Source organism: Eucalyptus grandis, chromosome 7 (genome assembly GCF_016545825.1).
Source record: "Eucalyptus grandis isolate ANBG69807.140 chromosome 7, ASM1654582v1, whole genome shotgun sequence".
In the NCBI taxonomy this organism is placed as follows: Eukaryota; Viridiplantae; Streptophyta; class Magnoliopsida; order Myrtales; family Myrtaceae; genus Eucalyptus; species Eucalyptus grandis.
The window spans coordinates 34,734,023-34,759,392 of record NC_052618.1 but is presented as its reverse complement, the minus strand read 5'-3'; the positions used below and the strand labels follow the sequence as shown (position 1 = coordinate 34,759,392).

Genomic DNA, 25,370 nt, shown 5'->3' with positions numbered 1-25,370 from the left:
AGTATTAAGGGGACAAGGATTCAATTGAGGAGATAAACATGTTGACTTCTTTCCCCCAAGCCAGCTGCTCTCCACGGACGCAGCTTCTCTTTCAATTTCCACGGAGCCCCTTCCTCCACGTTGCGAAGACCGCTGCCTCGGTCTCCTTCGTGCACCTCTCCTTCGTTGCCGACGCTAGCAACTTCTGTTTTACTTTTATTTTCCCTTCAGTTCATCCCTCCATCCTCGTGTCTTCTTCATACGATCCCAAATTTCCCACTCATACGCCCACTTCAATCCACGCTTCTCTTCTCTGCGACCGAAGACCGTCGCTTCTTTGCCACGTTCGAGTTCCACTCTCTGCGACCGAAGACCGTCGCATGTGAGTGATAAATAAATAAAAAACGGCATGCCAATGACATGGCAAATCACAAAACGATATGACATGAAAAATGAGCAGAAATAAAGTCAATACATATGACATGGTAAATCACGAGACGATATTACATGGCAAATGAGCATGGATATGAAATGGCCAAATTTGTTTTTCCAATTAGCCTGATGTTTATTAAAATTGAGCCTTGTTATTTTCTTTCAAAAACTCGAAGAAGTAAGAAAACAAAAAAGATTATGGGCATATTTGTTTGCCATGAAGCAAGGCAATTACATTTTTCACTTTCCCGATAGAATTTTAAATATTATTTAAAATCTCTAAGAAAAATTTAAAAATTAGATAGAATTGGTATTTAATAAATAACGGAAAAATTATCCAAAAAGTCCTAAACTTGTTGTACGGAAACCAATTTAGTCTTCTACTGATTTTGTTTTAAACTTTTAACGATTTACCAATTTGATCATAAACATTTTTCAATTTAGTTTTAAACATTTTGATGATTTGCAATTTAATCATAAATCTTTTGAAAATTTTCCAATGTCCCTTCTAGTAAAATATCCACATAATAGGTTTAAAATTAAATTGGCAAATCTTCAAAATATTTAGGATTATTGACATAAATAAAATTTTAAAAATAAATTGACAAATCATTAAAAAATTCATGATTAAATTGACATAATTGAAAAAAATTTAAGATTAAATTGATTATTGTGTAATAAATTTATAACTTTTTAACAGTTCATATTTGTGTTCCTTGACTCTTGATCTAGAACACGTACTTGGACCAGAGTAATTACAAGTCATTTGAAAATTAAGCCACCTCTGGAGAAAAGCGAACTCGTTCAAGCTCGACTAGGTGAGACGGCACTTCTAATCTGGCAAAGGAGAAGTTGATGGCACGTCGCTCTGGGCTTTCTATTCCTTCTCTCTTTCTCTTTATACTTTTTGTTTTTGGACAAGCTTTCTCTTTGTACATTTTTTTTTTTTTTTGGTAAGGAATTATTTAATTTTTTGGTAAGGATCTCTTTGTACTTTTTGCTTAGTCCTTTTATGCTTTTCGTACAGAGGCTCTTTATTCTTTTCTCATTCCATGAGTTACGAACAACCAAAAGGGCTTTACCATCGCACTGAGTGGCGCTGCTGGTTTCGAGCTTTCTTCCCTTCATAAATGGGAGAAGTTCGAATCCCCAGCACATCGCAGGTGGACTTACCCACTTCACAGGGGTGGTGGGTTTCTTTGTGGGCCTTAGGATTTGCCCGCCGGTTGTCGGCTTACGAGTTTCCTGGGTCATCGAAAAGAAAAACAACCAAAAGAGCTTTTCTATTCCTTCTCTCTTTCTCTTTGTACCTTTTTCTTGGTCCTTTTATGTTTTTCGTACAAAGGCTCTTTATTCCATGAGTTACGAACAACCGAAAGGGCTTTTCTATTCTTTTTCTCTTTCTCTTTATACTTTTTGCTTGGTCCTTTTATGCTTTTCGTACAGAGCCTCTTTATTCCATGAGTTAAAACGACCAAAAGGGACTATCCAGGTACTTTCCACTTCAATCCGATCAACGAAGCTTATAAAACAAAAGAACCAAAAAAATTAAATTTTACGAATTTACAGTGTAAGGATGTCATCGACTACAAAACATTACAAAATATGCTTTTCTTTATCTACGATTTTATGTAAAGATTTAGTATGTTTGATGGTTATCAAGCTTACATGATGTCATAAAATCCATTTTTATTTAATTTTACAATGTTGCACCACCATTGACGACATTTTAGTTGTAACCGAGTGCAACATATTATGAAGTTCAAGAAAATGTGAATTTTTAATACTACAATTACTATAGTATATAATGGATTTTTTTTATGGTAAGTCATAAGTGCTAAACTTTATAAAATGTGATTTTTTTTTATCTAGATCATTACTTAATTTGAATGTAACCAAGTGAATGTCATAAGTTTCTTGTTAAATACTTGTTTTATTTAACGAGATATAGATATCGTGACATCTACCAAGTTTGTAACGCCATACAATATGAATATTTGTATTTTGTGAGAATTATGCTGCCCTTTCTTTCAAGAATTGGATTGAAAGGACCGGTTCCCAATTTATGGGACCGGGAACCAAACCGCACCGATCGATCGGTCTGGTCGAACCTAGGTGGTTCCTGGTTCGAGCGGTCCCACATGCTCACCCCTAGTTTCATTATAATAGTGATGCGGGAGCATCCAACGTAGCTCCACTCACCCCATCACGCATCAAAATATGATAGTCTTTTTCACTGTTCTCATCTATTATTTTGCTTGCAGGATCGCCCTACCTGTCCAATTTGTTTGAGTGCTCCCCCTACCTATAAAAAATCATCTGAAAAATTAAGCCACCTATTTCACCGATTTTGGATCTCGCTACGAAATATCTTTCACCAAGTATTAGATTTTGGTTTTTATTAAAGGAAACTCAAGTTATGTGTTAACTTTAAACAGAGATGATCAAATAAGAAGGAGGCTATATATCATATAATCCCAAATTTAAAGAAGTTGCTTAATGCACTTAACACGAGCTTAATACCAACAATAATTAATGTTGAAATCTAATCAACGGTCACATCTAAACTCACTTTAACATAACAATGAAAGTCCATTAAAATTAAAGCGGTTTATACAATATCAAAGATGATTTGACAACACTAGATATTAACAAAAGCACTTGGAAAGCACTACTTTCTAATAAGTTCGAGGTCACAATTTTGGAATCTAATCAATGACGCCGAACAATGAGAATAACAACTAGTAAACACTACTCCTAGATGGATATGAGGACACAACGTCGAAATCTAATTGATTACATTGGACAATGGTAATAACACTTAGTAATCATTGTTCCTAGATGGATATGAGGACACAACGTTGACATCTAATTAATGACGCTAGAAAATGTGTTAGCACTAGAATCTAATCAACAGCGTACCCGGAACATAGACATTCGCCGGAATTGAATCTACGATGGGGATCTTAAGCTACAACTAAGCTAGACTAAGCAAAGATAAAATGTAAGATAAAGTAGTTTTGTGTGTTCTTAGGCTTTCTATTGGATTGACTATGGTATTTATAGGCCAATTTAGTAACCATCGGTGATCGGTTGCTTCCTCCTCAAGAGTCGCTCCATATTCTATATTGAACCGCCTTATCCACATTTGGTTTTTGACTTGTTCGATAATGTTCTCATGGCTTGTCCATTGAGAATTAACTGATCCTCTTGAGTTTGGTGCCTTTTTAACCATTCTTGCCTAAATTCACCGTCAATGTTATGTCTTCAAAATTGTCTTGGCTTCGACACGTGGCAACCAACTACTTAATTATAGAATTATGTATCTTTGCTTGTATGTCCATAGAAATCTAGTCTAAGGATTCTTGAAATCCTTGACCATCCTTTGTTTTTAGAACCACTATGGGCTGCGCTGATGTAAATTATAGCCTATATGTAAATTTATGATATGAGGATGTGAACAAAACATCATAAAAAAACATATATACATATGTATTTTATATTTTTCGATATTCTCTAAAGGTTTATTATGTTTGATGGTAATCAAGTACACATGATGTCATAAAATGCATTTTTATCTAATTTTGCAACGTTGCACCACCAATGTACGACATTTTATTGTAATCAAGTGAAATATATTGTAAAGTACAAGAAAATATGAAATTAAAATCATACAATTACCGTGGTACACAATGAATTTTGGACGGTATGTCATAAGTTCAAAACTTTATAAAATGTGGATTTTTTTAATCTATATATATATTTTAATTTTAATGTAACTAAGTGAATGTCATAAGTTTCTTGTTTTATTTAATGAAATATAGATATTGCAACATTTACCAAGAGGAAATGTTGTAAAATGTGGATTTTCTTTATAAAAAAAATGTAGATTAACCAAAAAACAGAAGAAGAAAAGATCATACTGCAAAGTAGTTCATAGAGGAGAGATGGGATGAAGATTTAAATTCAAAAGAAGTAGTTAGGAGGAGCAAATAATGGTTTCTAAATTTCATTTTCTTCAATGTGAATTTATTTAGTTTTTATGGAAAGAATCGTATTACCTATAAACTTTTAGTAGCCATTTCTTTTTGGGGTGAAAATTGTGGTCGATATGGCACCATTAGAAACTTAGCATCACAGTACTATCATGCTAGCAAAACTCTTTTAATTTTTTATTTTGAATTTACGGTTAATTATGAATATGTTTGGCTTAGCTGACCATTCTCTGTCAAATGACGGAGTGACGGTCAACTAAGGACCCACATTTTGGTTGGAAACCGGTTGACTTTTTCAACTAGTTTCTATCTTTTACCCTATTTTTCTCTTTCCCTTTTTAATATTTGAGGAGTTCTATTTAATATCTTAAATTTGTCAAATTCAAGTTCTCATGTCCTCCTTCGTCAACAACCAACACTTGAAACGATTTATTTGTTCTAATCCTTGCATCACAGTGCAACTCAATTTTTCCTTTTGTTCTGGACTCGATATTCCTATGTGATGTAAAGAATTTAGCACTTTAAGGAGTTGTAAAATGATTATGATCGAGTACGACTTTTGTTATTTCCTACTTATGAGGCCTAACTTGATGTACTTTAACCATTGCTGGACAACTGCATTTTTTTCTCAGTCCTAACTTAACCTACTTCTTTTCGATCTTGTACCCTTGACAACCGCAACAAAGTATTGCACCACATTTTTCCGTGCTACCTTTTCTTTTGTATGAGTTTAACACTCTAATGCCAAATCCCGCTTCTTTAGCATAATTGTTACAAAATGCATAAGCATCATCATAAGAATTAAACTCCATGCCTATGCAAGGTTTGATTTTCATGTTCTCTGGTATCGTGCTGCTTTCATGATTAGCATCTTTGATTGCATTGTTCATCTTGTCTTCATCACCACCAGTATTTTCATTGGCAAAGTTGCTTTCAATACGAACTCCATCAATTTGAATGAGATGTTAGAAAATATTAAGAATTGTATATCTAAAATATATAGATACAAAGTAAAATTTGACAACAATGAATACTCCTAATTTCTTGCAATAAGAAAGGTAGAGATTAACGAACTTTTCTCCACAGTTATGATTTATTCAATTACAAAATCGTACAACAATCGAAGTTAAATGCGTACAAGATAATTACACATTCTGCCAAAAAAAAAAGATAATTAAATTCCTATTTTTTGAGTTATTAAGTTTTTTTATTTGGGAATAATATCTACATAATATTTTCTTTTGGCCAAAGAATAATATACACTATTTTAAAAGTTGCAATTGAATTCTTCATATATTTCTTATTATTTGAAAAATATTGGTGGATTTGTTTCTTATTGTGTGAATATTATTATTTTGATTTGTTCTCAATTTGAGCTTGCAATAAAGAATTATATAAATCTCGGCCAAAAAAGAAAAAGAAAAATAGAGTAAATTTGGAACTAGTTGAGGAAGCCAACCTTTCAAGCACCGGATGTTGAAGGAGGACATGAGAACTTAGATTTGACAAATTTAAGCTATTAAATACAACTCCTTAAACATAAAAATTAAAATAAAAAAGTTAAAGATGGTGTTGTACTTAATTAGTATGTCCATGATGGGGTGCGATTGAAACGCACCGTTTCGTCTTGATATACTACATTGAAATACACCTTTTGAAAAGATGTGATGGAGTCATATAAAAGACTCCTAAAGACAAGCGTTGGCATGGTGAGCAGAATGTACGCTTAGAGAAATTCCTCTCATTTTCTTGTCCCCTTTCCATCAAAAGAAAAAGAAGGCATTCCATTTCTTCTTTACAAGAACAATTGGCATTTACACTGTGGAAATCTGATGTTTTCCTTGTGATTACATTCAAACCAACGTGAGGTAATATTGTTCGTGATTCATCCACAATTCAACGATCGTTCTGAGGTAAATTGTTGACTGCGCATCGGAAATAGGTAAGTCGTCTTCCGCCGACTTGAATTCCTACATTGGTATCACAACCAAGTTGTGATTTCTGCCTTGTTTTTCATCGAATTTTCTCGTTTACCATTTGATATCGAGATCAAGAGTATGAAATCTACACTGTTTGGATGCTTATTCCTTAGAATTGCTATTTGAATCGTTGAAAATGAACCGAAGCAAAGAACGGGTTCGGGGTCGCAAACACCTGTATGGTTTTTGGCCATTTTTCGAAATACTTTTTCGGCCAAAATAAATTTTTAAACGTATAAGGTGAAAGTACTTGTCGAGACGAGTTTGACGATGAGTAGAGCATCACCAGAGGACGCCGGATGTGCCTACACGTGTGGCCAGAAGCTACTGTGCGTGGGATACACGCACCTGACACACTAGGCATGCCAGCACATGAACGTCACTCATGCGTTGACGAAATCACGCGTGCTAACGTCACCGTGACGTCATCGAGACGTCATCCAACAGTCGATAACTGCCGGATGACGTCATCGCCGGCAGAGTTGGCCGGCCGGTCACCGGCACAGTTGGCCGGCCAATTGCTAGCCTGCGATCGACGGCCGAGACCCGACTCGTCGGGAGACCCGACCCAATCCGACCGTTGACCGGTCAACTGGTCGGACCGATGGACCGGTCAGGTGGTCAAATCGATCAGACCGGTTGCCGGTCGGACTGGTCGGACCGGCGAGGAGCCGTTTGGCTTGCTCGCACGTGCGTCACACGTGCCGCACACTCAGGTGGCACGTGTGGGCGCGTGTGAACTCTGATTGGAGCGTGGTTGGTGGCATTTGGTTTGTATTATTGAGCTCTACACTGTGGTATAATTATTTTATACTTTTGAGTTTTATAAATGTATAAAAATGTATACATAACCCTAAGTACGCGTATTTTTAGGGTATAAATGCATAGTTTATTCATTTGTAGCTTGTATTTTCTTATGTTTTAGGAAATACAGTAGCTAGCCTATATGAAAATGATGTCATATATGTTGTGTAGAGCTTGGTTCAATGGTATTATGTATATAGTTTAATATACTTGTAATTTTCTAGTTCAAGAAAATTCGAACAATGGTAGGAAATCCTTGTATTTCCGTTCCATGTTGAATTTCGGTTTTGATTGTAGTTGCAGCATAACTATTTTTTGTACGTTGGTTCACATTATGTTATGTTTTAATGTTAATGGAAAAATGTAAAAAAGTACATGTGGTCATGTAATTATTTTTTATAGTGGAAGTTCGTAGGTTGGTAGAATTCGAAGGAGTTCTCACCTAGAACTTAAAATTTGCACAAATTAAACTAATTAATAACAATAGAACAATCGTACATAGGAGCTAATTAGGAACATAGTGAACTTTTCGTTTCTGTGTCTTTTGTTGAATTATCATTAATTTGGTTTGTCTTTGCTGCAAATTAATGTGTGTTACTCTAAAAAGTGTGCTAATATTGATTCTACGTTTATTATATCAATGTGTTATAGCAATTGATTATGGCTTCGGCATCCAAGACCATAGTGACTGACCTTAATAAGGGTAAGAAGTTAAACAGTGACAATTATGATATTTGCCACCGAAAGGTTCAATACATCCTTAAGAAGCAAGAGGTTTTGGACACTCTCAACCACACCATAGATGAACCTGAGCATGGAACTTCAGCTCAACATAGGAGATATCTAGAAGCTTATCAAGCTTGGAAAAGGAAAATAGCATTGCTTGCATCACGTTGCTAAGTTGTATGCAAGATGATCTCATGTGTGACTTTGAAAGTTATGATAAAGCTCAAGTTATGTGAGTTGCCTTGAAAGATAAGTTTAGGGATACATCTGCCACTAAATTGAGGAGACTCGCCATCAAATTTGACACATACTGAAAGTGCCCAAATGTAACGATGAGGCAGCATCTTTGGGAGATGTCAAATATGATTGTGAGCTAAAGTCGGTAGGTCACTCCCTTACTAATTAACAACAAGTTCAGGCTGTTATAAGGTCTCTTCTTGACAGTTGGGAGCATATGAACATTAATATGACGCATAATGAGAATATTGCCACTTTTGATGACATAGCGCGTCATTTGGAAATAAAGGATGAGCGCCTAGAGGCTGCGGGATCCTCTACTCATGCTTATGTTGCTGAGTTGAGTTCGCGCAAAGTTTCAAGCTTCAAGCACAAAAGGAATCATTAATTCAACAACAAAGGAAGATGATTGATCAAGCACTTAAAATGGCTAAGGCCTTCCAACATAAGAAGCGTGGTGGGAAGAAAGACAAGACCAAGATGAAGTGTTACAATTGTGGCAATATGGGTCACTTTGCTCGCGAACACACTAAGCCGAAAGAGGTACTCTGTTACTCCATTACTTTAAGTAATCCTTTTGTTTCTAGCACTGTAATGCTTGTTGAATCTCATCCAATGTGGACTGTAGACTCAAGAGCAACAAATCACATAGCTAGAGACCGAGAAGCATTTGTGTAGTATCGTCATATACAGCCTGGAAGAAGATGGATATATGTTAGGAATAACTCAAGAATTGAAATGAACGGTATCGGCACATGTAAATTAATTTTACGTGGTGGTTAAAACCTATTCCTACACTATGTCCTCTATGCTCTAGATATTCGACGAAACTTGGTCTCCGTACTTGTTCTTCTTAGCCTAGGTTATGTATTGAATTTTCATGGTGATTGTGTTGACATTTTGTGTGGAACGGTGTATTATGGTTCGTGTCATGTATCGAATGATTTTATGGTGTTAGACATTGACTATAATTAGTACAATTTAATGTCGATGGTTGTTTTTTCTTTAATTGCATCTTTTAGTAATGTTAAGATTGATGCAAGTACTTGGCATGTTAGATTAGGTCACGTTGGGTTGCAAAGAATGCAAAGATTACTAGAAAAGGCCTTTTAGGGTCACTCATTAATGTTGAACTACTCGTATATGAACATTGTCTAGCGGGAAAAGCAACTAGAAAACCATTTGGTAAAGGGACTAGAACCGAATTTCCATTGCAATTCATACATTATGACATTTGTGGTCCTTTGAATATGAGGGCGAGGCTTGAAGTCTCATCTTTCATCACTTTCGTAGATGACTTCACGTGTTTTAGTTATTATTATTATTTTTTTAATCTTTCATAAGTCATAAGCATTAGACTGCTTTAGACAATATAAAACGATGGTAGAGAATTAGTTGAACAAAACAATAAAGGCATTGAGAACCGATCATGGACGTAAGTATCTATCGGAGCAATTCAAGGCTTTTTGTGATGAAAATGGAATAGTACGACAATTGACTATTCATGGTACTCCATAACAAAATGGGGTAGCTGAGAGAAGTAATAGAACCCTATTGGAAATGGTTAGGTCTATGATGACATAAGTAAATTTACCTATCTCTTATTGGGGAGATGTGTTATTAACTGTTACCTATGTACTTAATCGAGTGCTCTCAAAATCGGTCGCTTCCACCCCTTATGAATTGTGGACTAGTAAAAAACCAGACTTAAGTAGTCTACATCCATGGGGATGTGTAGCTTATGTTCATGATTCATTTCATAAATATGGCAAATTATGTCCTAGAGGGAAGAAATGTATATTTATAAGATCTTTAGAACACTCAAAAGGGTATGTGTTTATAGGTGAACAAGCTGATGGAAATGTGACCGAAATAGAGTTACGAGATGTCACGTTCTTGGAGAATGATTTTTCGAGTAGAGGTGAGATTGATAAGGACTTCCAATTATATAAGATGAAAGATCCTAATAACACACCTACTAATGTTGTAAAGGGAAATGAAGATTTACCTCAACATATAAGATCTAGTGGGAATGTTGCATTGCCTGGCGATCTGAATTCAAGAGAAATTTAGTTGCGTAAAAGTAATCGTAAAAGTATTCATCATCATCTTTTGAGGTTGAAGGGAAGTATTTATGATTGCTCAAAAAGATGATGTCGAGCCTAAGATTGTTCAAGAAGCTCTTTCATCCTCTAATAAGGAAGAATGGAGAAAAGCTTTGGAAGATGAAATTTAGTTAATGGAGGCAAATCACGTCTGGGACTTGGTTGATCTACCACCCAATCGCAAGGCCATTGAAAACAAATGTGTCTTTAAGATTAAGCGAAGGATAGATGGATCCATCATAAAGTATAAGGCTCGTCTTGTGTAAAGATTATACTCAACAAGAGGGTATAGATTGCGAGGAAATCTTTTCGCCAATTGTAAGGTTTGCCTCAATATGCCTTATCATAGCTATTGTTGCACATTTGGACCTTGAATTACATCAAATGGATGTAAAGACGACATTTCTTAATGGAAAACTAGATAAAGAAATCTATATGAAGCAACCAATATGTTTCAATAAAGTATGCAAGTTTCATCACTCAATATATGGCCTTAAGCAATCATCTAGATAGTGGTATCTTCATTTTCATTAAGCTATAACGACTTTTAGTTTCACGATGATTGAATAAGATCACTGTGTATATATCAAGCGGTTCGAAGATAAATTTGTAATTATATCATTTTATGTGAACGATATTTTATTGGCTGAAAATGATAAGATTTTGGTTATCACCATAAAAGAATGGTTATCCTCCAATTTTGAAATGAAGGACATGTGAGAAACTGCTTATATATTAAGAGTTAAGATCGAAAGAGATCGATCAAGGAAACTCCTTGTTTTATCACAAGAGTCTTATATAATGAAGATTCTTGAGCATTTCAATATGCAATACTGTAATCCCATTTATACCCCTGTCATGCAAGGTGAAGGCCTAAGTATTAAGATGTGCCCTAAGACTCCAAAAGAAATTAAAGTAATGTAAATTGTTCCTTATACTAGTGTGGTTGGAAGTTCGATATATGTTATGATGTGTACTCGACCCAACATATGTTGTGCCGTGGGATTGATGACTGATATCAATCAAATCTTGGTTAAGCACACAAGAAAGCAGTGAAGAGGATCCTGAGATACTTGAAAGACACCATAGATTATCGATTTTTGGATATGCGTTCTTGCTTAATGGAAGTGCAATTTCTTAAAATAGCAAGAAACAGACATGCACGGCTTTATCTACGATGGAGGTAGAATTTGTTACATGCTCTGCCACAGTGCGAGAAACAGTATGGCTAAAACGTTTTTTGGAAAATTTAGTCACTATCACTGAGGTTTTAAGATCGGTGATAGATTATTGTGATGGTCAAGAAGCCATTGCTTATGTGAAAGATCCAAAGTATCATGAAAGGACAAAGCACATTGACATAAAGAACAACTTCATTAGAGATATAATAACGCATAAATAAGTGATCCTTCAATACATTTTAACCAATAGAATGGTTGCTGATCCATTTACGAAAGTTGTTCCTAGAGACATATTCTTGACCCACAAGATGTCACTAGAATTGCGTAGAATGTGATATGTGTTATTATAGAGGATCATTAGTTTATGTATATGTGGACATATGTATTGTACTTATTTGTTTATTAGTGACTTGATGTTCTTTCAATAAGTACAAATCCATTATGAGACTAGCACATACACACATATATTATTGAAAAGTATGTCAGTAGGTAATGATTGGCTCACTCACACGAGCAATCACCTCAAGTGTTATAGTTAGCATGTTGAGATGAGGTTTTATGTACAAATAAATGCTGAAGAGCAAGTTTAGTACATAAAATAATATGTCGCATTGATTGGAGTCAAGATGAGGTCTGTGATTTGTTATAATTAGACCGAGCATGATAGTCTCATAATTATGTATGCCTGTAAAATGCCGGATGTGAGTTATTAATTGGGCACTATAGAAAGCGAGCTAATATAACATTCGAGCTAAACATGAGTACATGAGAAGTACGTGACTATGTTTAGGCTAAGATCCGTATAGTGAATATATTTAATAAATAACATACGCTCTTATAGAAAGAGAAATCCACTATAGCATGTAATTCGTACTACGTGTGTATTGTACGATCAATAAGGGAATGTGAGTAAAATTATCCCTATTTACTCATCGTGTGAGCCCTTGAGGTAATTTATAATTTATCTCATTTTGTGCCATATGTAACTTCTAACTATGTTCTAGAAGTGAAATATCAATGTTGCTACTTTAGCATGTTACCGGCGGCCATGAATAGATATGGCCTTATGGGACGTGTCTAGGAAAGTAGTTGTTCTGAAATGGAGAGAGACATGAGTGCGAAGGAAGATTATTGTTGTTTTAAATCTATCACATGTATTTACTAGTTAACCAATTATATCGATTTATGTGGTTGCGGATATAATTGTAAATACACGGTGTTTTGAGAATAGTCAAGTATAGCCTTTAAGAGATAGGTATACTTGGATTGATGTAACCAAATATGTCTCGGGCACTGTGAGACATCGATTATTTATTTCTTTTCGGGGTTATAGCCATTATTTATTTATTTTTTGTAAAAGGTTATATCCATTATTTCATCCTTAACAGGTTCATAATTTGAGCTCCCAAGTGTAGGTGTACTCATTAGTCACACTACTTATTTGCTAGTATGAATTGTTTTGTAAAGTTGATGAATGTTGAATGCCTTATACTCTTGAAAGAGCGCTATCAAGTCCATCATGTTTGAGTGGGAGATGTTGTACTTAATTAGTACATCCATGATGGAGTGCGATTGGATCACACCGTTTCGTCTTGATATGCTACGATGGAAAGACACCTTTTAAAGGGTGTGATGAAGTCATATAAAAGACTCCTGAAGATAACCCTTGGCATGGTTGGCAGATTGTATCCTCAGAGAAATTCCTCTCATTTTCTTGTCCCCTTTCTATCAAAAGAAAAAGAAAGCGTTACATTTCTTCTTTACAAGAACAATTGGAATTTACACTGTGAAAATCAGATGTTTTTCTCGTAATTACATTCAGATCAAAGTGAGGTAATATTGTTCGTGATTCATCCGCAATTCAACAATCGGTCTGAAGTAAATTGTTGACTACGCATCGAAAACAGATAAGTCGTATTCTACTGACTTGAATTCCTACAGATGGAAACCCATCAAAGTGTGTGATTGAGAGAGTATGATCGGCTAAGCTTTTTCCATTATGATCTACTTCTAAAATCCACATGAGTTGAGACGAGACTTCTAATTGGGAAAAGGAGAAGCTAACTACACTGTTACTCTTGGCCTTCTATTTCTTTTCTCTCTCTCTCTCTCTCTCTCTCTCTCTCTTTTCTTGCTCAATCTTTTTCTCCTTTGGTATGTAAGATTATATGGGACCATTGAGAAGACAAATAGACCTTCAAAAGATTCAGGCAAATAGACCTTGAAAAGACTCAAATTCAGGAACTCCTGCTCTAAAATAATATGAGTTACAATGAGACCACTGCCCAGCTATTCTAAAAATTCTAACTATTAGTTTTTTGTTTTTTGGTCTGCAAGCTATTAGATGAAAATGTGATTTAATATTTAAATATTCCATCAATGCATGGTGTGACATCCCGAATTTCTGATTCTATTTTCAATTGAATGAGTTGGGCTTTTCATCGACGCACCTATAGTTCTTTTCCCTGAGCTAATCACTAACGGGATAACTAATCTATCTGATAAAGCCGTTAAAGGATTTTTAACACAATAGACTTGAGAATTTGACCAAAAATCGATTGATCAACCATGCTAATCTGTAAGGGTCAATACAACACTATCAAAATCGATTAGCGATCGTAGATAGGTCGATTCGACTAAGGTATGTGATTAAAGTATGGGTGATTCCACCTAATTGCAAAGTTCTAGTCGAACGACACTAAACTGATTTTTCTGTCATTTATGTACCTTGTGCTCGTATTTGAAATCTCAAGATCTTCACAACAATTGAAAGATGCCAATGAGTCGAAAATGTACAATGTGACACGAAAATAATCGACCAAGGGTCAATTGTACTCAAAATTCCTAAAAGCTACTCGATAAGCTAGGTTACGCTAAAATCGCGCCCAGTTGAAATTAACCATGAATTTAAACCCGATTTCAGAAATTGAAAGTTTTATTATGTCACAATTCATTTTAGGAACATCGACTCATCCTCCAAAGATTTGTTTACAAACTCGAAATTTCGGTGAAAAATCAAAGTTAGATTATTTTGGATCGGGAAATTAGATGGCCGTTTTTGGTCACATTTTTTGTCATCAAGTTGGTTCACTTGATGAGAAAAAATCATGAGATGGACGATGTCACCTTGGCTGATTTTATAGACTCCAATTTGAGCCAAATTGGAGGAGAATTGAGTGAAATTGGAGGCCAAATGCCACAAAATTCGTAGCTAGGGGGCGTTGCAACTTTTTGGACCATTTCAATGGCTTGTTGGGGAAGTTTGGGTGAACAAATGGCTGAGAATTGAGAGGTGAAGGTGGTGGGGGCAAGCAATGAGCACAATGGGACATTTTGGTTGACATTGAGGCCAATTGGGTCCCCCCTTGCTTCAGTAGCCTTCTTTTTCTTCATTGGGCCTCCTTTATCCATTGTTGAGGCATTTGAGAGCTTGAGAGAACCAGAGAACTAGCTAGTAGCCTCTCCCTGACCGTCGACCACTGCCTGAAGACGCCAGACTAGTCGCACGCTGCCCGCGAGCCATCCACGCGTCCCTCGTGCTCACGTGCTCTTCCCGCCTCCTACTCGCACCTAGTCGCCGTCCCGAGCTACCCTGGCCACTGTCGCAGTTCATCTGGCCACCATCTGCCACTGTCGAGCATCGTCGTCACCCGCTACAACCTCCGCCAACCCGCTTGGTTTGTTTTAGCCCAAGCCAAGCTCTGACCAGCCTTCTCGGCCTATGAAGCAAAAGTTGAACTTTATCTGTGGGCTGAGGTTTCTGGGCTCGTTTTAAGGCTCGTTTAGACCTCCATTGGTATCGCCGTAGGCTCGAGTGTTGATCACCTTCACCGTGGACTCACCGGCCCGCTAAACCGGTGAGTTTACTTGCTAAACTCTACTTAGGGAGTTAATTACATTTAGCGGATAATTAGTTTAAACTAAGTATGGATTAAGTGGTTAGTTAGTCTAGATTAGTGATCTAATTATTTAATTATGCATGTTAGGTGGTTAGAATAGACTAATTAAGGGCTAATTAGATTGTACTATTTATCTAGATACGTGTGGTAATTTTCTAGGCCCGTTTAGGTGGTTAGTTTAACGTTTTCGGCTTAAGTTAGTATTTATTGTATTTAAATTGCATATTTAATTATTTTTGCTATTTATTTAATTATTTGATTTTTTCATAAATTATACCAGGATAGCCAATGACTGGAATTTCGTGCCGATTGTAGTAGTGTGCTTAGTTTATGCAATTGAGTGTTGTTATATTGTGCAAATTGACCGGTGATTAAAATTTTGGTTATTTATTCCAAAATTGTGAAATTTCAGTATTTAATTAGAAAATCCTGGGTGTCGGGTTTTGACACAGAAAAAAATAGTTTTAAAGACTATATCAAATAGTGGGATTTTAAAAAGGAAGGGTATCAATTTTTCTGGTTCAAATTGACCATGTACCCACACACGATTATTTTACCGTGTGTTTTTTATATGAAGAAAATAAGTCAAATTCACTATTTTAATCGAGGCATTTAAGTGCAATGCACAGTGTTCTTGGCCAAGATTGAATGATTGTGTGTTGGTTAAGAGAACCCGTCCCCGATGTACATCAAGTAGACGTTGCCCCTATATGGGATGCCTTATCAATGGATGTCAGATCATGGTAGAGGTCAGACCGAAGCTCCTTTGGGAATGCCGTCCCCAATGTGTGTCGGGTGGACATTGCCGTGCTCAAGGGATGAGGCGATGTCTGGTTATGCCAGAAGACTGCCGAACGTCGAGTATGCCGTGCTCATTGGGCTGTGATAAAAATTAGAACACATGATTGAGTGAAATTGACGCGCCTGATTATGGGAAAAAATCATGTAGCACACAGTATGGGATGTGTTATAACGATTTAGCCTTATAATCGGGACCCCTGTGGCTGTGTGAGGTGTGGCGTTCCTATTGATTGAGTATTATTATTGCTTATGTCTGCAATATGAATTGTGCTGACATGTAAGGAGGAACTAAGGGGAGGTGAGTCTTTGTGGTTATATGGCTAGGCATATTTTCTTCCTAGTTGGAGTTTAGGGGGTGGAATTACTAAGACGTTGTCTCACCTCATCATGGGTTCAATTCTTTTCAGGTCCGTAGATCGCAGTTCCTCCAGTGTGTTTTGGGAAGCCGTGTCACGCCCCGATCTTCGGAGTATGTGCTTATCCCTCCTTGGTTGATTAATAGCGATGTCCCAGAACAAATCGCCGACCCATTCTTTTTAGTACACATGTGGAAGCATATAAATATCCCCAAACAATAAAACAATGGAATAGGAAAGCAGGGCCAAACTTTTCAAACCACAACAAGTCATACATGGGTCTCGATTTTAAGGAATTGTCCTATGACTAACTAGCCATACAGGTTCGTTGATTATGCTTCTTCCACCTTCCCAAACTCCGGGACTCTCGACTCTCTACAGCTGTCACCTAAGGACCTGAAAATGTTATCCCACAACGGAGTGAGACAACGTCTCAGCAAGTTCTACTCCCTAAGACTCGATTAGGAAGAAAATTACGCCCTAAGGGCTGCCTAAGCACAATCAGGCATGAGAGGACTTACCTTGGCCTCAGTTCCTTCCTACAAGTCAATTCAAATCATAAATACTAACAATCACAGCATCCAATGAACAAATTGAACCATTGATCAATCGACCCAGTCGATTATATGTCATCAAAACCATTTCCCAATCATCTCATCTATTCAATCTCACTTCTTAATCATGACTCAATGAGCATAGTCTATAAAATTCTCAATCATGAATCACGGTCCTAAGGACACAACCTATCTTTAGATAGTAATCATGGCCTAGTGATGCAACCTTTAATAGGTGGCAGATCACAACCCTATTAGGCACGACCTCTATTAGGTGGTGAATCATGGCTCGATGGGCGCGACCTTTAACAGGTGCCAAATTACGGCCTGATTGGGCACGACTGACTCCAAATTCGGTGGCGAATCTCGGCCCAACTAGTACAGCCATACTTCAGCGGTTTTCTAGATCTACTCATAACCTTTCACAATCAATTTCCAATTGAATATCGACACTAATCAATTTTGGGATAAATCCCTACATAATCGTCAAGTCACTCAATTTTCATGATCTAGTGCTTAATTAAATAAACAGAGAGCACCACTGCAATCAGCATGAAATTCCAATCACCGCCATCCAGGTTGAATTTTCGGAAAATAAATAATTCATTAAATAATTATGAAAATTAATAAATAAATACAAGTAAATAGACTTAGGCTCGGAAAATCCTAATTGGAAGCCGAAACAGGTCCGAAAAATTACCAAACCACTCTAGTTAAATATTAGGGTTTGTCTAAGCTCTACTTGCACTAACTATCCACCATGACGGTGGCATGACGGCGGCCGAATTCCGAATTGCAGCGGCACCAACGGTTTTGGACTGGGCCTAAAATTGGCCCAACAAATCTCAGCCCAAGTTGAGATTTTTTCTTGAGTTGGGTCGGGCTTGCTTCACGGGCTTTAGCTGCTGAAAATGGCAATTTGCTGGGCTTCCAAATGGGCTGAAATGGGCTGACTTCAATTCTAGTTTGCAGGGGAGTTGGGCTGCAGAGAGTTGGGCCGTTGAGGCGAGCTGAGGAAACAAAACGCGCGGGCTGCAGGTCTTCATGGGCTGCTGCAGATTTGGGCCGAAGACATGTTGCTGGAGAAGACACGAACGAAGATGCTGGACTGCTCGATGGAATAAAACAATTGATGGTGGCTTCGCTGGCAGGGGAAATGGAAGCTGGCTGCTTTGGTGCTGCGGGACACGTGGGGAGGGGTCAACCTTGGGGCTTCAAGGGAGAGAAGTTGACCGGTGGGACGTCTCGCAGAAGCTGAGCACGGATAGAAGTAAGATGCGTGAGGAGCTGAGTTGCGAACAAGAGAGGAGTGATCGAGGGCTGGGCTTCGCTGAAGAATTTGCCGATTTTGATCGAGAAGTGGGCTGGCGTGGCTTCAGCAGAAGCTGGGAAGCGCGTGGACGATGCTTCGGTGGGTTGTGGGCCGAATGGAAGAGAGCCAGCGAAGGAGTCAACAAACCGGCTCTGCTGGTTGACTCTGGTGGATGTTTCAGTGGGTGAAGCTGCAGGAGATGGCAGCAAGCTACCTTCGTGGCAGAGAAACAAAGCGAAAAATGGAGCAGCTTCGATGGTTTGACGCTATGGGAAAAATGAAGAAAAGGCAGCACAGAGGGAGGGATCCGAATTTCACTAATTTTATACTTCAATTTCATCTTCCACTATCCAAATCGAGGTCCGATTTCACTGAAGAAAAATCCCAAACAATTTTTTGTAAGTCCCCAACACTCAAAGGCTTGGCTTGGAAGTCCAAATTTTCTTTAATTTGGCTCATCTGAATTTTCGCTAATTTTTCGCAACGTTCGAAACAGTTTTCCGTAAAAACCTCGGAATCTCCAAAAAAAATTCATAGGATGAGTCAATGTTCCTAAAATAAATCATGACATTACAGAACTTTCAATTTTTGAAATTAGGTTCAAATTCGCGGTTAATTTCGATCTGAATCAATTTTAGTAGCTTTTAGGAATTTTTAGTGCAATTGACCCGTGATCAATTTATCTCGAGTCACAATGTACCTTTTCGACTCATTGATGACCCTCAGTTGTCGTGAAAATCTCAATATTTCAATTACAAGTACCAGGTACCAAAACGATAGAAAAATCGGTCTAGTGCCGATTGACGAGTATTTTGCAATCAAGTAGAATCATCTATACTTTGATCACATATCTCAGTCAAATCAACCTATCTCCGGTCTCTTATCGATTTCGACAGTGCCGTAATGACTCTTGCAGATTAACATGGTCAAGAAATCAATTCCTAGTTGAATTATCAAGTCTATCGCATTAAAATCCCTTAATGGCTTCCCCAGATAGTCTAGTTATCTCATGAGTGATCAGCTCAAAGAATAGTACTATCGGTGCATCGATGAAAGGCCCGATTTATTTAATTGAAAACAAATTTTGAAAATTCAGGCCGTCACAAGCCGATGGGGTATACGAAGTAGAGTACTAACGTCCCTATCCCCGGGAGTCCCTAGCTCCATGAGCTCATAATGACCACTATCTTGGTCGATGAGGGCCAACCACAGTTTGTACCTCATCGATTCAGGGCGTGGTTTCACTATGGGATCAATGGAATCAGGGAAGGTCCCCTACAGGGTTCCAACATCCCTGCCGTTGCGATCAACGTCGTGGAAGACCCAGATCCCCCGGAGGTCTCAGAGGTCTCGGCCAAAGAGTCCTATGCCTAGTTAGCTGGGTGGCTCTTCTTTTGGTTTAGATCTTTGTTTATAGTCTAGTGTTGTAAATAAACTTAGCTTGTTTATGAAAAGTGTTTTGTGAAAATGATATCCTGCTTTTCTATCCCATACTTGTGTTGTTTGGGAATTTTATTATACGCTTCCGCATGTGTATTAAAATAGATGGGTCAGCGACGTGTCTTGGGACGTTGCAATTTTATCAACCACCGAGGAATGTGCGCATGCTCGGGGTTTGAGGCGTGACACATGACCTCTTTATTCCATCAAGGATATGACCAACCAAAAAGAATTATTCTGACATTTTCCATTTAAATTCGACTAGCGTAGCTCGTAAAAAAACAATAAAAAAAATCAAAATTTGCAAATTTACAATATGAGGATGTGATTAAATACAAAACATCATAAAAAATATTTTTATATTTTACGATATTCTCTAAAGATTCATTATGTTTGATGGTAATCAACTACACGCGATGTCATAAAATGCATTTTTATCTAATTTTTCAAAATTGCACCAGCATTGTACAACATTTTATTGTAATCGAGTGCAATATATTGTAAAGTACAAGAAAATATGAAATTTAAATCCTACAATTACCGTGGTATACAATGAATTTTGGACGGTATGTCATAAGTTCAAAACTTAATAAAATGTGGATTTTTTTATCTATATATATATATATATATATATATATATATATATATATTAATTTTAATGTGAGCAAGTGAATGTCATAAGTTTCTTGTTTTATTTAATGAGATATAGATATTGCAACATTTACCAAGAGGAAACGTTGTAAAATGTGGATTTCCATTATAAAAAAGTGAAGATTAACTAAAAAAAAAGATCATATTGCAAAGTAGTTCATAGAGGAGAGATGGGATGAAGATTTAAATTCAAAAGAAGTAGTTAGGAGGAGCAAAGAATGGTTTCTAAATTTCATTTTCTTCAGTGTGAATTTATTTAGTTTTTATGGAAAGAATCATATTACCTACAAACTTCTAGTAGCCATTTCTTATTGGAGTGAAAATTGTGGTCAACATGGCCCCATTAGAAACTTAGCATAACAGTACCATCACACTAGCAAAACTCTTTTAATTTCTTTTTGAATTTTATGGTTAATTATGAATGTCTGGCTTAAATGACCATTCTCCATGAAATGACGGAGTGACGATCAACTAAGGACCCCACATTTTGGTTGGAAACCGGTTGACTTTTTCAAACGGTTTCTATCTTTTACCCTATTTTTCTATTTTCTTTTTTTCATATTTGAGGGTTCTATTTAATATCTTAAATTTGTCAAATTTAAGTTCTCATGTCCTCATTCTTCAACCACAAACGCTTGAAACGATTTATTTGTTCTAATCCTTGCATCACAATACAACTCGATTTTTCCTTTTGTTATGGATTCGATATTTCTGTGTGATGTAAAGAATCTAGCGCTTCAAGGAGATGTAAAAAGATTATGATTGAGAACAACTTTGTTATTTCCTACTTATGAGGCCTAACTAGATGTACTCTAACTATTGCTGGACAACTGCATTTTGTTCTCGGTCTTGAATTAACCTACTTCTTTTCGACTTGTACCCTTGACAACTGCAACAAAGTACTGCACCACATTTTTCCTTGCTACCTTTTCTTTTGTATGAGCTTAACACTCTAATGCCAAATCCCGCTTCTTTAGCATAATTGTTATAAATGCGTAAGCATCATCATAAGCATTAAACTCCATGCCTATGCAAGGTTCAATTTTCATGTTCTCTGGTATTGTGGCGCTTTCATGATTAGTATCTCCGGTTGCATTGTTCATCTTGTCCTCATCACCACCATTTTTTTCATTGGCAAAGTTGCTTTCAATACGAACTCCATTAATCTAAATAAGATGTCATGAAAATATTAAGAATTATATGTCATACAAAGTAAAATTCGACAACAATGAATATTCCTACTTTCTTGCAATAAGAAAAGTAGAGATTAACAAACTTTTCTCCACAGTTATGACTTATTCAATTGCAAAATCGTACAACAATCGAAGTTCAAAGTGTACAAGATAATTACACATTCTGTAAAAAAGAAAAAGAAAAGATAATTACATTCCCATTTTTTGAGTTATTATTATTTTTATTTGGGAATATATCTACATAATATTTTCTTTTGGCCAAAAAATAATACACACTATTTTAAAAGTTGCAATTCAATTCTTCATATATTTCTTATTATTTGAAAAATATTGTAGGATTTGTTTCTTATTGTGTGAATATTATTACTTTGATTTGTTTCTCGATTTGAGCTTGGATAAAGAATTATATAAATCTTGGGAAAAAATAGAGTAAAAATGGAACTGGTTGAGGAAGCCAACCTTTCAAGAGCTGGATGTTAAAGTAGGGGGACATGAGAACTTAGATTTGACAAATTTAAGATAACAACCCCTTAAACATAAAAATTAAAAAAAAATGGTTAAAGATGGAAACCCACCCAAAGTATGTGGTTGAGAGAGTGTTGTCGGCTAAGCTTTTTCCATTATGAATCTACTTCTAAAATATGAAGGTACGGGCAGGGAAACGATAAATGAAGCTAAGATTACAGTGCTGAAAGTGGCCCTTCCTCCAACCATGGATCAGAGTCTTTGCATGAATGGAGGAGAAGGAAGAGCTAGTTATGCCCAGAATTCCTTCGTCCAGGTCACTCACTCTCTCTCTCTCTCTCTCTCTCTCTCTCTCTCTCTCTCTCTCTCCACCCTCGTATCATACTGTCGTTGCCCACTGCCGACGCCTCATCCGGATCGGTGCCACCAGCTTGATCACGCTTGCCGGCACCGATCTGCAACCTGGGCTCCACTGCTGTCAAGGTCTCAGCAAGTTCGGCATCACCATCGAGACCTTTATGATTGTGGAGGCGGTGCCGAGCCTCCATATCTGGAGGCTTGTTCCCTTCAGATCTGGAGGATTTTCACCAGCAAATCCAAACGCAACTCTTTTTGAACCCAAGGCAACACTTACAACCTTCAGCCATGACTTGTTGTGGATCGAACCGCGATGGCCTACCTCACTCGACAATCATGTCATTCCGTCATATTCTTTGTTGTAATCACCTCTGAGACAGCAGAACACGCCTGAACCCAATCCAAAGTTTGAGGCTATTTGACATTCCTAATCGTTTCAATCAAAAGCGATGTAACTCACTTGCAAAATGTTGCTCTTTTTTTCATAAACCTTGCAAGAGGTTGGTTTAAGTACAAAAGAAAAATGAAGATTCAAAACATGCATATTATTGATTTCAATGCTGTAACTAACTTGCTGTCCGTACGCATAAATACAGAAACAGGTTATGTCCAGGGCAATACTAGCACTGCAAGAAACCCTAAGAGAGCTCTGTCTAGATAGCTTCCCTGAATGCTTGAAACTGGCAGATTTGGATGCTCTTCAGGTCCCAACGCGCTACTAGTTTTTAGGGAAATGATAGATTCTATTGATACGATACGAAAGAAACTAAATAAGAAGGAACCCATGTTTCAAATTTTCCAAAACGATCTCTTCAGTAATGATTTCAACACCTTAATTAGATCGATCCCAAGCTTTTACGAGGAGCTGAGGAGAGACAAGGGAGGAGATTTTGGGCCTTGTTTCATAGCAGTAATGCCTGGGAGTTATTATGGGAGGTTGTTTCCGGCTCATTATCTTCATTTCATACATTCTTCATATAGTGTCCACTGGCGCTCTCAGGTTAGTTAGTATGAATTCACTTTAGATTGATTTATTTGCTTTTCTTTATTTGATTCATGCAAATTATGTTACTTTTGCACCTTATCAGGCGCCCGCCAACCTCGTTAGTGAGTTTGGATCGCCCTTAAACAAAGGCCATATTTATCTGGCAAGGACAACCCCCAAGAGCGTGCACGAGGCATACTTGGACCTTTTCAAGAGGGACATGACTTTGTTCCTGAAGTCTCGTTCGGAAGAGTTAATCCTTGGAGGTCGTATGTTGTTCACAATGATCGGTAGAGATGCGAGTGTCAATTTGTCCGAGGATCAAGTCTCTAATATATATGAACTGCTGGGAATGACAATAAGCGATATGGTCCAAGAGGTTTTACTCTCTACAATCTCCGTGTGCTTCCGTGCTAATGCGTGCCTATTGAATGCATCGTGTGAATTATTTCGCATAAGACTTTCTTTGTTTGATTAGTGTGGCCCAAATGACTCTCTGCTTCAAATAATTGCCGGTAAAAAGAAAAGGGCAACTCCTCACGAGGTTTGTTATATTGACACCCCAATTTCCACAGGATAAGGGTAGTCTAGTATAAATAGTTTTTTTTAGTTCTGTCTGCTGTTCTGGATTAATTGTTTTATGTGCAGCGATCCGATTTATCGTCGCTTTCTTCTCACCAACAATTTGTTGGTTTTGTGTTTAAAGGGCCTAATCGAAGAGGAAAAACTGGATGATTGGAACATGCCCATTTACCTACCTACTCCTGAAGAAGTTAGGCATGTGATTCAAAAGGAGGGCTCATTTCACATCACCAGATTCGAAACATTTAAAGTCACTTGGGACGCCGAAATGGGCGATGACGATTTACAAATGAGAGGCAAATATGCGGCAGCAACCATTAGAGCGGTCTTCGAGTCCATCCTGACAACACATTTCGGAGAAGAAATCATGGATGGCTTGTTTGAGAAGTTTGCTAGCAAAGTTTCACAGTACATGAAACTACATGAAGGAGAATATTTCAACATCCTAGTTTCAGTAAAGAACGGATGAATATCAGCCCTCATGCAATCCAGCTTTTAGCCCTTAGCTCGAGGGAAAACAATGTTAAACATAAGTAGAGATGTGTGTCATGGAATAAGCGAACCTTTCTTGGGTGAGCGCACGAAACATCTTTGAGTTGTTATCAAACTTCGGAAATCAGTTCGGTTCTTATTGTATATTACCGGTAGATTCAGGCTTCGCGGGGTCAATCCCCCTCGAAGTTCACTTGATTGATCAATCCAGGAAACCAGTTTATCAAAATAGTAGCAAGTGTTATAATATCAATAATGCAATCCACATTTAGTTTACTATTCTCACATTCAGTTACTTTCGTTAACATTTATTGTTCAATTTAAGTTGCACAATAACTGCCCACTGTATAGTGATTGCCCAAAGGGCAAAATAGCATCTTGCTGGAAGACGTTATAGCAAGGTGCGCGAATGGGAATATAGATAGGTTTAAGCCAAACTCTCTATTGATCTGAAAGCACACCATCATGTTCAATGGCGAAGGTTAGCACAGAATTCTTCACATTTCCACTTTCGATCCAGATTGGACATGAGTTTTGTTCATTCATGATAATCGGGTTTCATCACAATGACGTTGGCTGGCGTGTGTGGTGAACACACGGAGCGATTACCCCCGCGCGTGGCTCACACGCTCCAGCAGTTGCCAGGGCGCGTGCAGCGCACTATGCCTACGCAAACCGCCTCGGCACTAGGCTATTTCTTCTAGCCGTGCGTGGTAGCGCATCCGATAGCCCTCGAAGGCATATCACGGAGATGGACAAACCTTGATTGTCACATATTAAGTACTATCCCAAATTGTTTAGGAGTCCTTTGAAGCTCTGGAGTTCCGTTCGTCAAGAGGAGCATA

The 25,370-nt window shown here is 37.5% G+C and overlaps 1 protein-coding gene across 5 annotated transcripts; it reads left to right on the top strand.

Annotated features, from left to right (window-relative positions):
- Positions 1 to 22,250: 22,250 nt before the first annotated feature.
- On the top strand, positions 22,251 to 24,801 carry LOC104453310 (7-methylxanthosine synthase 1). 5 transcript variants are annotated; one of them, XM_039316809.1, is made up of 5 exons: positions 22,251 to 22,425; positions 23,307 to 23,466; positions 23,555 to 23,830; positions 23,930 to 23,995; positions 24,158 to 24,796. In XM_039316809.1, exons 1-5 carry the CDS (start codon positions 22,379 to 22,381, stop codon positions 24,500 to 24,502), a joined length of 894 nt encoding a protein of 297 aa, XP_039172743.1. In that variant the 5' UTR covers positions 22,251 to 22,378; the 3' UTR covers positions 24,503 to 24,796. The 5 variants fall into 5 exon arrangements, with proteins under 5 accessions (XP_039172743.1, XP_039172744.1, XP_039172739.1 ...); XM_039316805.1 differs by having other exon boundaries at positions 22,253 to 22,425; positions 23,063 to 23,466; XM_039316807.1 differs by having other exon boundaries at positions 22,253 to 22,425; positions 22,540 to 23,466.
- The last annotated feature ends 569 nt before the right edge of the window (positions 24,802 to 25,370 follow it).

Excerpts from the sequence above, each read along its gene's own strand:
- LOC104453310 (XM_039316805.1), top strand. The coding sequence starts at position 23,137 with ATGCTTGAAACTGGCAGATTTGGATGCTCTTCAGGTCCCAACGCGCTA. Across the intron at positions 23,831-23,929 it reads TAAGCGATATGGTCCAAGAG|TGTGGCCCAAATGACTCTCT; the intron begins GTTTTACTCTCT and ends TTGTTTGATTAG. Across the intron at positions 23,996-24,157 it reads AAAGGGCAACTCCTCACGAG|GGCCTAATCGAAGAGGAAAA; the intron begins GTTTGTTATATT and ends TTGTGTTTAAAG.